At 44.5% G+C, this 12,025-nt stretch overlaps 1 protein-coding gene across 2 annotated transcripts; it reads left to right on the top strand.

Moving 5' to 3' along the window:
• The first annotated feature begins 599 nt into the window (after positions 1–599).
• On the top strand, positions 600–11,306 carry sgk1 (serum/glucocorticoid regulated kinase 1). Of its 2 annotated transcripts, none has more exons than XM_083790765.1 (10): positions 600–748; positions 3,383–3,458; positions 3,896–3,971; positions 4,386–4,574; positions 4,728–4,859; positions 7,351–7,587; positions 8,093–8,188; positions 8,646–8,801; positions 8,930–9,019; positions 9,454–11,306. In XM_083790765.1, exons 1-10 carry the CDS (start codon positions 721–723, stop codon positions 9,619–9,621), a joined length of 1,248 nt encoding a protein of 415 aa, XP_083646891.1. In that variant the 5' UTR covers positions 600–720; the 3' UTR covers positions 9,622–11,306. The 2 variants fall into 2 exon arrangements, with proteins under 2 accessions (XP_083646891.1, XP_083646890.1); XM_083790764.1 differs by lacking the exon at positions 600–748 and adding an exon at positions 3,159–3,238.
• Positions 11,307–12,025: the final 719 nt, after the last annotated feature.

Genomic DNA, 12,025 nt, shown 5'->3' with positions numbered 1-12,025 from the left:
ACTGTGTTTATTTTGAGAACATTCAAACTGTGTTTGAGAAGACACTGGCAGCCCCTATCCCCCCTATGCGAATTGCTCATTAGTCATAATTAATTGGTTCACAATAATGTTCCAACTAAGTATAATAACTCAAGAGCAGCAGGGCAATGTGCCCATATTATGTTGGCACTGCGTGAGACGAGAGCTGTGCAGAGAAAGATAAAAATGTGTGGTGTGGTGTGGTGGCTTTATAGATGCGATGCGAACTAAACGTGAACTTTGATTGCTTTCCAAAATGTATTTTCCCTTTTTTAATTCAGTACAGTAGGTGAAATACCTCGACCCGGTCATCCCCTCAAAACACAATAGAAGAGACTTGATATTTCGTGCGAGGGGGGGATTAATTATGTCCACACAAATCCGGTCAGGGTTTTCATTCAGTTCATGGCTCTCTCTCCCTCCTCCCTCCACCCTCCAGTCCCTCCTCAAGGAATTGGAGAGCAGTATAATGTCGTGTGAGTGAGATTGAGAGTGGAGGAGGAGGACAGAGTATAGAGGCGGGACGTCCCCGCCCCGACACAGATCCGCTGTATGAAACCCCTCGTCGTCAAGGAAAGAAATGGAATGCGGCGTCTTGTGCAAATTCCTTCTAGCCTTGGCCTGAGACGCATCGATCCGATCGGTCCCTATCCCTAAAGCAATCTTCTTGTTGTGTGTGCAGTGGCTCTAGAAAACGTCCCAATGAAAGACAAAACCACCGCTTTGACATGTAAGTATATACTATATAGCCGGTTAAATATTGAATGATTGTTTTTTTGTTTTTTCTTCTTTTTTAACCCGGCCTATTTCGAGGCTATTAACCTACATTTCGTGTCTATACGTGTATCGTATCGTGTTGTAGACCGCCGGCGGGGAGAAAATAAATATATGCTCCCGACACTTGACTTGAGCCCGCGGTGACCTGGATTTTTGTCTTTTTCTTTTCTCGCACCGTTTGTTATCTGAGTAAATGTCCCTGCAGTGCTGCTGATAGGAAAGGATCTCATCTGTTATATATCCCAGCCTGCAGAAGCTCTGGGAACTTTAACTTGTTGAACCCCAACCATCCGATCCGGATCCGCGCACGTATATCATTCAGGCTTGCAAAATATACGCGATAAGATGAAAACAGAACTGCAAGGTTTGTGACCCATTGGCACCTCGCCACTGACTGCTGCTACATATCGATTGTATTTTGCACTTATAAGTAGACTATTGACATTTAGTGCACTTCCATATGGCCCACTTGTTTTCTTTAGCTTGCCTATCGATCGCTCCGTTTAGAGTAGCCTAACTTTGGTGAATTGCCTGCAGGTCGGGGGGGTCAATGCTGCAGCCTTGGATCAAGAAAGACTATATCAATGTATTTTGACACATTTTTGTCAAAAATCGATAAAATACAATTATGATAGTCTTGAATCCAAGGCTGCAGCTAGTCTAGACTTTCTCATCCTGCAGCAGCTGGTCAGGATATAACGGCAAAAACTCGACATTATAAGTTGCTTTAATACCCAACAGTCTAGACTAAACTTTTGTTTTTAAACATCTGTGTGAGCACTTTATTTCTTTCATAGTGAATGTCATTTGAAGTGTGTGTTTTTTTGCGCGTCAGTGCTTCTTCTCGGCTATCATTCACATGCAGCTGCGGTGGGGTTTTAACGTTATGTAACATCATCCCATATGCATTGCTATGTAGGTTAAACGGTTGCACATTTTGGCTAAAATGTGAACCAGATGCTGATCTTATATAACTGTGTCTAACGAAGGCAAGCCGCTGGAAGTATATGCGACCTTATACGCAAAATGAAACATAGACTAGACAGACAACTATAGACTTCAATAGTTGTTTTAATAAATCATGGTGTTTTGATCATTGGACCCTTTAAAATATGAGGCCCCCGTACCCCCTTCAACGGTGATCTTCCCCGTTGGGTTCGTTTCGTGTCTTCGTGAGTTGAATTTGAGCAGTTTTTGGTTTCGGAAGGCTGTACTTTTCCACTAGTGGCTTTTTCTTGGCACGGCGTGCCCCCCTCTCTGCTCTAACGCTACCATTATTGGTCTTTTGTGTACAGAGAGAGAGAGAGCGTCATCGCAGGCCATTTTCATTGAGAAACGAATGACCCAACAACTTGCTCCAATGATTCAGGACATTGACCCAAATCATTAGTGACAGTCAGGCGCATCATTGGTATTGCTTACTTACTTGGATTCATGCCACGCATGGTGGCGGCAACTAGGGTCGTTGACTGTGTGTGTGTGTGTGTGTGTGTGTGTGTGTGTGTGTGTGTGTGTGTGTGTGTGTGTGTGTGTGTGCGTGCGTGTGTGTGTGGTTTATGAGAACTATTAACAGTGAGTAGGCCTACTGCAGTTTAAGTCCACACTATTTATTATCCATAATGTATAAATGATAGATAAGGGGTCAGGACAACGAGGCCTTTTCGTGGAGGGGTCAGAATAAAATGTGGACTTAAGCAGTTTTTCGTCTGTATAGTATACTCACAATGTAGGTTTCTTGTTATTTTAATTTATGTTGTTTGTCCCCTGTATTTGTTTTTATATGTTACCTATTAATTTATGTTGTGTTTTGTGTCGCCTGCATTTGTTTTTATATGTTACCTATTAAGAGTTTGAAATGATTGATTGATTGTCATGTCTGGCATTTTAGATATTTCTTTGCCGTTTGTAAATTCCACCAATGCTGTTGTTATGCAACAGTACTATAATATGGCCTCCAGTTATTTCACAGAGCGGGTTGGTTGTAAATAAGTAGCTTTGCCTTTTCGACCATTATTGAATATTGACACACATGAAGCGTTGAGGTGTGGCAGTGATGCAGTGATGCGTAGGTGCGCATGCAGCGGCCTGCAGTGATTGGTCAGGACGAAGGGCCCAGTCATCCATTCAGCAGAGTGGAATGTTGACGGAGGGAGGGACACTCCCACTATAGGTAGTGAGTGACGCAGGGCAGGACCCCCTCCCCTCCCCTCCCTCCCCTCCAGAGGGGGCGGAACGGTGCGCTACTCGAACCGGCGAGGAGGAAATCACAGCTCCTCCCTCCTCTGCAGGCCCGTCTATATAAAATGACTCTAAGCAACACAGTTGTCATTATTTTTAGCTTTGAACCGCGAACATCTTATTTTCACCATGACGATCAAAAGAGTGTCAGATGTGCCTGTGTTGACCTACTCTAAATACAAAAGACTATTGTCGTCCGCCTCAGGTATGGATACTGGACACTATAGTGGGAACACCTGGATTAAAACCAAAAGATGGGCCACTTCATCGGCTCATTGGGCTGCCTTGTATTTATTATTACACCGAGACTAAAACCATATTTTCTCTTGTTTTCTTTGTCATGCTGCAGCTTTCATGAAGCAGAGAAGGATGGGTTTGAACGACTTCATTCAGAGGCTCGCCACAAACGCCTACGCCTGCAAGCAGTGAGTACACACCATCTGACTCCTGTTATTGTTCTCTTTTTTTATACTCAAACACTGTGGAAAGAAGGCTTATGTGTTAACCCATTTTGACAGTTTTCTAAAAAAAAAAAGCTATGTTTCTACAGTATGTCAGTCGTTCTTCGATTTTCAAAAATAGCAGACCTACCTAGCTGATAGCGCGCCACCGAGTGGCGCGCTATGAGCTTGTAGATCTGCTGTTTTTCAATAGCTAAAGCATAACATAATGCTAACACCAAAAGGGGTTCCCGCCCCAAAATGGGTTAATCCGTGAGAGAAACTGTTTTGATGGATGACTAATAATATGCTGTTTCGGTATAACTTCCATGAGATCACTGTAAATGTCTGTCTGTCTGTAAAGGGCATGTTGTGTTATTACATTTTCATCTGATTTATCATCCTCTCTTCTTTGCCTGCAGTAATGAGGTCCAGTCCATTCTGAACCTGAGTCCTCCACAGGATGCTGAGCTCATGAACGCAAACCCCTCTCCTCCTGTAAGTCCTCGTTGTTTGATTCTGTTTTGTGTGCGTGTGTGTGTGTGTGGTGTGTGTGTGTGTGTGTGTGTGTGTGTGTGTGTGTGCACTTGGATCACATCATCACATGCATAGGGAGGGGTTTACTTTACTTCAGCTTGTGTATATACATGCACTTTTCAACATCAGCTGATCTTTCAGCCGGTGTTGATGGCAAGCTCCTCAGCGTGACCAAAGTGACGTAAACGCCAACCACATTGTGTGGCTCTTCCTTTGTGTATGCCATAAAAGACATACGCTGTATTGTTTATTGTCCATTGTTTGCGCTGTGCACAGCACCCATCAACCCTCTTGTTTAAATCAGTGCGGTGTGTTGTTTATTTTGACTCTAACCTCATCCTCCGTCCTTCTATCCCCGTCTCCTTTGCCACACAGCCCAGTCCATCCCAGCAAATCAACCTCGGCCCTTCGTCCAATCCCACCGCCAAGCCCAGTGACTTTCACTTCCTCAAGGTCATCGGCAAAGGCAGCTTCGGCAAGGTCCTGCTGGCACGACACCGCACAGACGACCAGTTCTACGCTGTCAAAGTCCTACAGAAGAAGGCCATCCTCAAGAAGAAGGAGGTGAGGGCACACTAATGGAGACGCACACTAAAACGTATTTTTACCCGTTGTGATTTCACCTCCACTTAAAATAAAGTGAGACGCACGCAACCGCAAACCATCTCCCGCACCACCTCCTCAACCTCTGCCGTTTTGCCCCGTTCGTCGCTTTAGGAGAAACACATCATGTCGGAGAGGAATGTGCTTCTGAAGAACATTAAGCACCCCTTCCTGGTGGGTCTCCACTTCTCCTTCCAGACGGCAGACAAACTGTACTTCGTCCTGGACTACATCAATGGTGGAGAGGTGAGCTATCCTGCTTTCACCTTACTTTGTAATGAGCCTTTGGAACAAGTGCTCCATAAGTTGCTAACGAGCTGTTTGAACCAGAGTAAAGAGACGATACAGGGACTAAATTAGGTGCTGGGAAGGTTTTTCGGGGAGAAGAATAATGGAGAAAGTTTGGCATACGTTAGCTTTGGAAGGAAGAAAGAAACAAAAGGAGGGAGTTTGGGGGGGTTAGCAATTAGCACATGCTGCAAAGCAACAGAGAGAGGTCTTAAGTTGACTGATCAGTAGGCTATAGCTGGATGGATGATAAAGGGACCAAATCTAATTAAATAAAAGACAACAAAACACAGGACTTATGAAGTGGAGAAATGGCAAACAGCATCGAATGATGAGAGAGAGATGGGCACGTTGTGCAGACTGATGAGAGAGAGATGGGCACGTTGTGCAGACTGATGAGAGAGAGATGGGCACGTTGTGCAGACTGATGAGAGAGAGATGGACACGTTGTGCAGACTGATGAGAGAGAGATGGGCACGTTGTGCAGAATGATGAGAGAGAGATGGGCACGTTGTGCAGACTGATGAGAGAGAGATGGACACGTTGTGCAGACTGATGAGAGAGAGATGGGCACGTTGTGCAGACTGATGAGAGAGAGATGGACACGTTGTGCAGACTGATGAGAGAGAGATGGACACGTTGTGCAGACTGATGAGAGAGAGATGGGCACGTTGTGCAGACTGATGAGAGAGAGATGGACACGTTGTGCAGACTGATGAGAGAGAGATGGGCACGTTGTGCAGACTGATGAGAGAGAGATGGGCACGTTGTGCAGACTGATGAGAGAGAGATGGACACGTTGTGCAGACTGATGAGAGAGAGATGGACACATTGTGCAGACTGATGAGAGAGAGATGGACACGTTGTGCAGACTGATGAGAGAGAGATGGACACGTTGTGCAGACTGATGAGAGAGAGATGGACACATTGTGCAGACTGATGAGAGAGAGATGGACACGTTGTGCAGACTGATGAGAGAGAGATGGGCACGTTGTGCAGACTGATGAGAGAGAGATGGACACGTGGTGCAGACTGATGAGAGAGAGATGGGCACGTTGTGCAGACTGATGAGAGAGAGATGGGCACGTTGTGCAGACTGATGAGAGAGAGATGGGCACGTTGTGCAGACTGATGAGAGAGAGATGGGCACGTTGTGCAGACTGATGAGAGAGAGATGGGCACATTGTGCAGACTGATGAGAGAGAGATGGGCACGTTGTGCAGACTGATGAGAGAGAGATGGGCATGTTGTGCAGACTCAGTGGGAGAGGGAGAGGAGGTGCACAGACAGACAAACGGCAGGGATATCCTGTCATGTGAGCAGAATATAGAAGCTGTGTGGTTCAGTCTTTTTTTTAAAGGAAACACCTCTCAGGAAGTCATTGGGTGGGGAGGGATAGAAGCAGAGACTTGAGCCAGAATTAGGGGTGGGTGAGCCAGAATTAGGTGCCTGTGTGTGTGTGCACATGTGTGTGTGTGTGTGTGTGTGTGTGTGTGTGCGCATACGCTTATTTCCTGTCATTGTTGGACGACCAAAGACAGAACTGATTAAATATGGCTCTTGTCAGGAAACCACCCCATTTCCTCTCCTTCTCTCTACTTTCTCCCTTTACCTATTGCCCTCATTTCAATCCTTCATCACCTTTTTTATGTCTCTCTCTCTCTCTCTCTCTCCTCTTTTGACTTCCTCTCATCCTGTTGTGTCCCTCCCTCGTGTCGGTCCATTTATCTCTTCTGCTCTGATCAGTCCCTCTACCTCTGCACTCATTTCCTCTCCCCTGGTCGCCATGTTTACTCCAGGGTAATATATTTAGGGAATTCCCCAGATGAACACAATGTGACCGCTATTGTCATTAACCCTTTTACTGCTGCCATTTATTGAGAAATTAGGACCTAATTCATGCCAGCATTTTTTTAATTTGAGCTCTTATTTTGAAAAGCCACATTTTGCCTCAACCGGAAGTGAGCTTATCCCTGCCAGCTTTACGTTGCCAAGACAACCTTTGTTTACATTATCGAATCATGCCGGTACATTTTAGCACTCCACAACGTCGGCTCGTGCCGTCAAAGAAACGCTGTTTTGACCAAAAATGCCATCTGGGACAAGGAATAGGAGATACAGGCGATTGAAAGAAATGGATAGAATGGATTCTTATGGCGACGGTGAATTAATATGAACGATCCAGTGCAGTGCTAACAACATTGCTAGCTAACCGGCTAACGTGAGTAGCATTATGGCTTGATCAATCATAAGCACTATAAAAGAGCAATTGCCGAAGGGCTTCGGCAATGGCAGCAAGCGTTAATATCAAATTAATGCTTCAATTGCCGAAGGGCTTCGGCAATGGCAGGAAGACGGTTAAGCGTGCATTTTCACCGGTAAAGCACCGAATGGGATTGTCGCAATATTAATAATAACCCTCTCGACCTTCTCTCCTCTCCTCCTCCAGCTATTCTACCACCTGCAGAGAGAGCGCTGCTTTCTGGAGCCTCGGGCCCGGTTCTACGCGGCGGAGATAGCCAGCGCGCTGGGCTACCTCCACTCCCTCAACATCGTCTACAGAGACCTGAAGCCGGAGAACATCCTGCTGGACTCCCAGGGCCACATCATCCTCACGGACTTCGGCCTGTGCAAGGAGAACATCGAGCAGAACGGGACCACCTCCACCTTCTGCGGGACGCCAGAGGTAAACCAAAACCACCACCGCCGCTGGCCTCGGAAACTTTTAACCCATTTTAGGCCTGAATAAAATGTCAGTTTTCTGAAATACCTATATGTTTCTAGGCCTATATATCACTCAATATTTCATGTCAAGGACCCCAAAAATGATCTGTAATTGACCCCCATCTGAAAATATGTTGTCCGGACCTCCCCCTGAAGCAAAGATTTGAGTTATAAAAACGTTTGTTCTGAAAAAATATATTCCACATTTTGAGGCACATTTTTACGATTTTTCAAAAATAGCAGACCTACAAGCTCGTAGCGCGCCACCGAGTGGCGCGCTACGAGCTTGTAGATCTGCTATTTTTCAATAGCTAAAGCATAACATAATGTTTAAAACACCAAAAGCGGTTCCCGCGCAGAATGGGTTAAAGTGAAAAAAACCCAGAATTTGAGCACATTTTGCATCTCATTTTGTCCGTATTGAAAGCATAAACATAACCCGTCTCTCTCTCTCTCTTTCCTAATAGTATCTTGCTCCAGAGGTGCTCCATAAGCAGCCATATGACCGGTCGGTAGACTGGTGGTGTCTAGGAGCTGTGCTGTTTGAGATGCTCTATGGCCTGGTGAGTTTGACCCCACACACTCCATCATATTATATGCAGTATATACCTGTACACATACTGTACCTGTATCATGTATGTATACAGTATGTTGGTATTCTGCTATAGGTTGCAGAATAATACCAAGTTATCCCCCTGTGATTTAAACCATTTGATTTAGGCCTGACGTCAAAAAAAAAAAAAAAAAAGTCTCCTGAAAGAATATATATTCAAAGATTTGTGCCACATTTTCACGATTTTTCAAAAATAGCAGACCTACAAGCTCGTAGCGCGCCACTCGGTGGCGCGCTATGAGCTTGTAGATCTGCTATTTTTCAATAGCTAAAGTATAACATATTGCTTAGTTAAAACACCAAAACGGGTTCCCGTCCAGAATGGGTTTTAAGCCTTGTGTGTACAACATACAAGACTATGTTTCTACATAAACTGCAGATTAAATTGTTTACCGTCTTGTCTACAGCCTCCGTTCTACAGTCGCAACACGGCGGAGATGTACGACAACATTCTGAACAAACCGCTGCAGCTGAAACCCAACATCTCCAACGCGGCCAGGAACCTGCTGGAGGGTCTTCTGCAGAAGGACCGTACGAAGAGGCTGGGCTGCACCGGCGACTTCGTAAGTGTTTGCGTGATGTGTGAAATGACATTGTTATGATGACAGCCTGCTTTAATGGCAGCTTTAAAAAAGAAAATACCACCACCACCTCAGTTAACCTTATCGTTCCCTCTTTGATCTCTCCTCAGACTGAGATCAAGAACCACATGTTCTTTTCCCCGATCAACTGGGACGACCTCAACGCCAAGAAGCTCACGCCTCCCTTCAACCCCAACGTGGTACGTTTCTTTGATAAACTTAACTATATATACTATATGTAGACGTTACGGCACCGACTACGAGTTTGATGAGATGAGATGATGAGATATACTTTATTAACCCGTTCTGACCTGAGATCAGATTCTAAAAATGTCTTCTACATCCTGACAGTTTTCTGAAAAAGCTATGTTTCTATGTCAGTCGTTCTTCGATATTTCAAAAATAGCAGACCTACAAGCTCGTAGAGCTTGTAGATCTGCTATTTTTCAATAGCTTAAGCATAGCATAATGCTAACACCAAAAGGGGTCCCCGCCCAAACTGGGTTAATCCCAGAGGGGGAAATGGAACTTTGCAACTCGATGCAATAACCTACATTGCTACTTATATTATATGTATAAATAAATAAGACAATTAAACAGAGAACTAAACCCCCCCCTTTCTCCCTCCTTCCAGACGGGTCCTAATGACCTGCGGCACTTTGACCCCGAGTTCACAGACGAGCCGGTGCCAAACTCCATCGGCTGTTCTCCGGACAGCGCTCTCGTCACAGCTAGCATCAAAGAGGCTGCCGAGGCCTTCCTGGGCTTCTCCTACGCTCCCTCTATGGACTCTTACCTATAGGCTCCCTCCTCTATGCTATGGACTCTTTACCTATAGGATTTCAATACAGGCATGCTCTATGGACACCGATTTAGAACCCCAGAAGATAATCTCTCATATTCCGCTGGGATTCTTCTATGGGACATGAACTGTGCCGTGTCTGTAGACTTGCATCTTGACCCCCTCCCCTCCCCAACGTCCCATCTGTGGATGATGGACAGTGTTGATCCTCATCCCCACAAACTGCATCTGCATCCAAAAGGAACGTGCATTTATATATATATATTATATACACCGCACGTGATACAGCCGCATTTACCATTCCATCTCCTGCTGGCCAGTTCCTCGGAAACGTTCAAAAAGGACATATCATCAATAATGAGCCATTGTTACGACAACAATAGTCCTTGACCAAAAATGGTTCTGATTTGCACAAACTCTCCACAGTGGACGCGAAACGACGGTATCCCCTCTGCAAGCCTCCAGAACCCTGACCCCACCATGCGTGTACGGTGGGGGACATTTTGCACATAGCGCCTCAGGCAGCTGAATAGCCCTCTAACACGATGCCACAACATACTCCTACAACACACACTTTTCTCACCCTTTCTCAAAAGAGGAAGAGTTGACTGTAACGGCTTCATCTTCATAGGATAATAATAATACTCTGTCATCCTCTACCAGTAGTACCCATGTCTCGGTTGTCACCCACAGTGGAGTCTGCCTGAGTAGAATGGAGATGATGTTCAGTCATTTTGGTGCTTTACTTTCTTCTTATTTGTGTTTGTTTTGTTCCGTTTTAGAAAAGGGAGATATTTAAAGATGAATGTTACAGAGGGGGGGATACTTAATGCTCTTAAAATGTGCCTTTATTTATTTTTATTCTTCTCCATTGGAGCTCAGATCTTTTGGGGTTTTTTTTTCGCCATGACATTGTCAAGTTACTATGAGTTCTTCTCTTCCTCGACTCCACCACAGCTATATATTTTTCCCAGTTTGCGGGGGCGAGTTGAAGCCTTTTGAAGTCAGGGGTTTTAGGGAATCGACGTATAAGCACTATAAATCTGTACCCTTGTCCTTTAACCCATAACACGGAGGACTTAGGTCATGGAATGATGCGTGTGTCAAATTCCAGCTCCTTGTTTTTGTGTACGTAAACTGAGATGCTGGGAGAAGACGGAGAGAGGGAGAGAGAGAGAGAGAGAGAGAGAGAGAGAGAGAGAGAGAGAGAGAGAGAGAGAGAGAGAGAGAGAGAGAGAGCAGTGCTGCTATGTCACAGACGTACTACAGGGAGACCCTAAAGCAAACGGACCAGGAATGTGTTCTCTGAATGGTTCCCTTTGAGATTTTGCTTGCCAACCGAGTCCCCCCCCCCCCCCCCCCTCTTGTGTAGTCTTACATTCACCTCACAGTCAATAATGTAACAAGGCCATGTGGCTGGGCGTTAGTGTCGGAATAAACGGAACATTCCATTTTAATATTGCTGTAACAAAGTTAAATGGTATTTAAGTTTGTTTGTTTGTATATTTGGAGTTATGTGTGTACTAGTTTTAATGTATATGGAACAAAAAGAGACTAAAAAAAGGTATGCTTAAATATGTATACTTTATGTATGTAACAATTCATGATAAATGTACTGTAAATTGTAAAATTGTTTCAGATTTATGTTGCCATGTCTGGTTTTCAATAAAATATGTTTAACTTTATTATAACCTAGCCTCACCTGATGTGTTATTTTCTTTTATAGTTGCATGAACAAAACATTTAAAACATCCTTCTCACATTGCAGCCAAAAGGGACCTGTGTACACTACAGTACATTGTAGTGTAGCCAGTGTAGTTTTAGTAAATTACGTTTAGTAAATACTAACTTTGCCGTAAATGTATTTATTTTTTGTTTGTTTTTATTTTCTCGTTTTTCTATCCCGGGATTGTATTTTTCTTTCTTTAACACTTAATAGACTGTTCATCGGTGCCCTAATGCCCGATTTATACTTATACAACAACAACACTGCTGTATTACATAATACGTATACATCGGGCATAAAAGTTCATTTTTGGAACACACACAAATGACAGGAATGCATTTTCCGTCGATTACCCGTAAGCACTTTCCCAATACAGTGACACAGACACTACCATTAAACAAAATATGTCCATAATGAGGTGAAACTAAATGAAAATTCAACCTGGCGTGTCAGGCTAACACAGGCGGGCAGGGGCAAAGTACAAACTTACAGGGGCTTGAGCGTGACCTCCTGCCAACTGTCCCACATAACTGTGGACTTCAACCCCTGTCTGTGCGTCAGCAATGTTATACAAGTGTCTGTGATGATCGTGTGTGTGTGTGTGTGTGTGTGTGTGTGTGACGTGTGTGTGTGTTTTTGAGGGTATATCATAGGGCAGTTGCAGATAACGTGATATTA

This window comes from Protomyctophum parallelum (genome assembly GCF_964188405.1).
Source record: "Protomyctophum parallelum genome assembly, chromosome: 19".
Lineage (NCBI taxonomy): Eukaryota > Metazoa > Chordata > Actinopteri > Myctophiformes > Myctophidae > Protomyctophum > Protomyctophum parallelum.
This window is presented reverse-complemented; position numbering and strand designations above follow the sequence as displayed.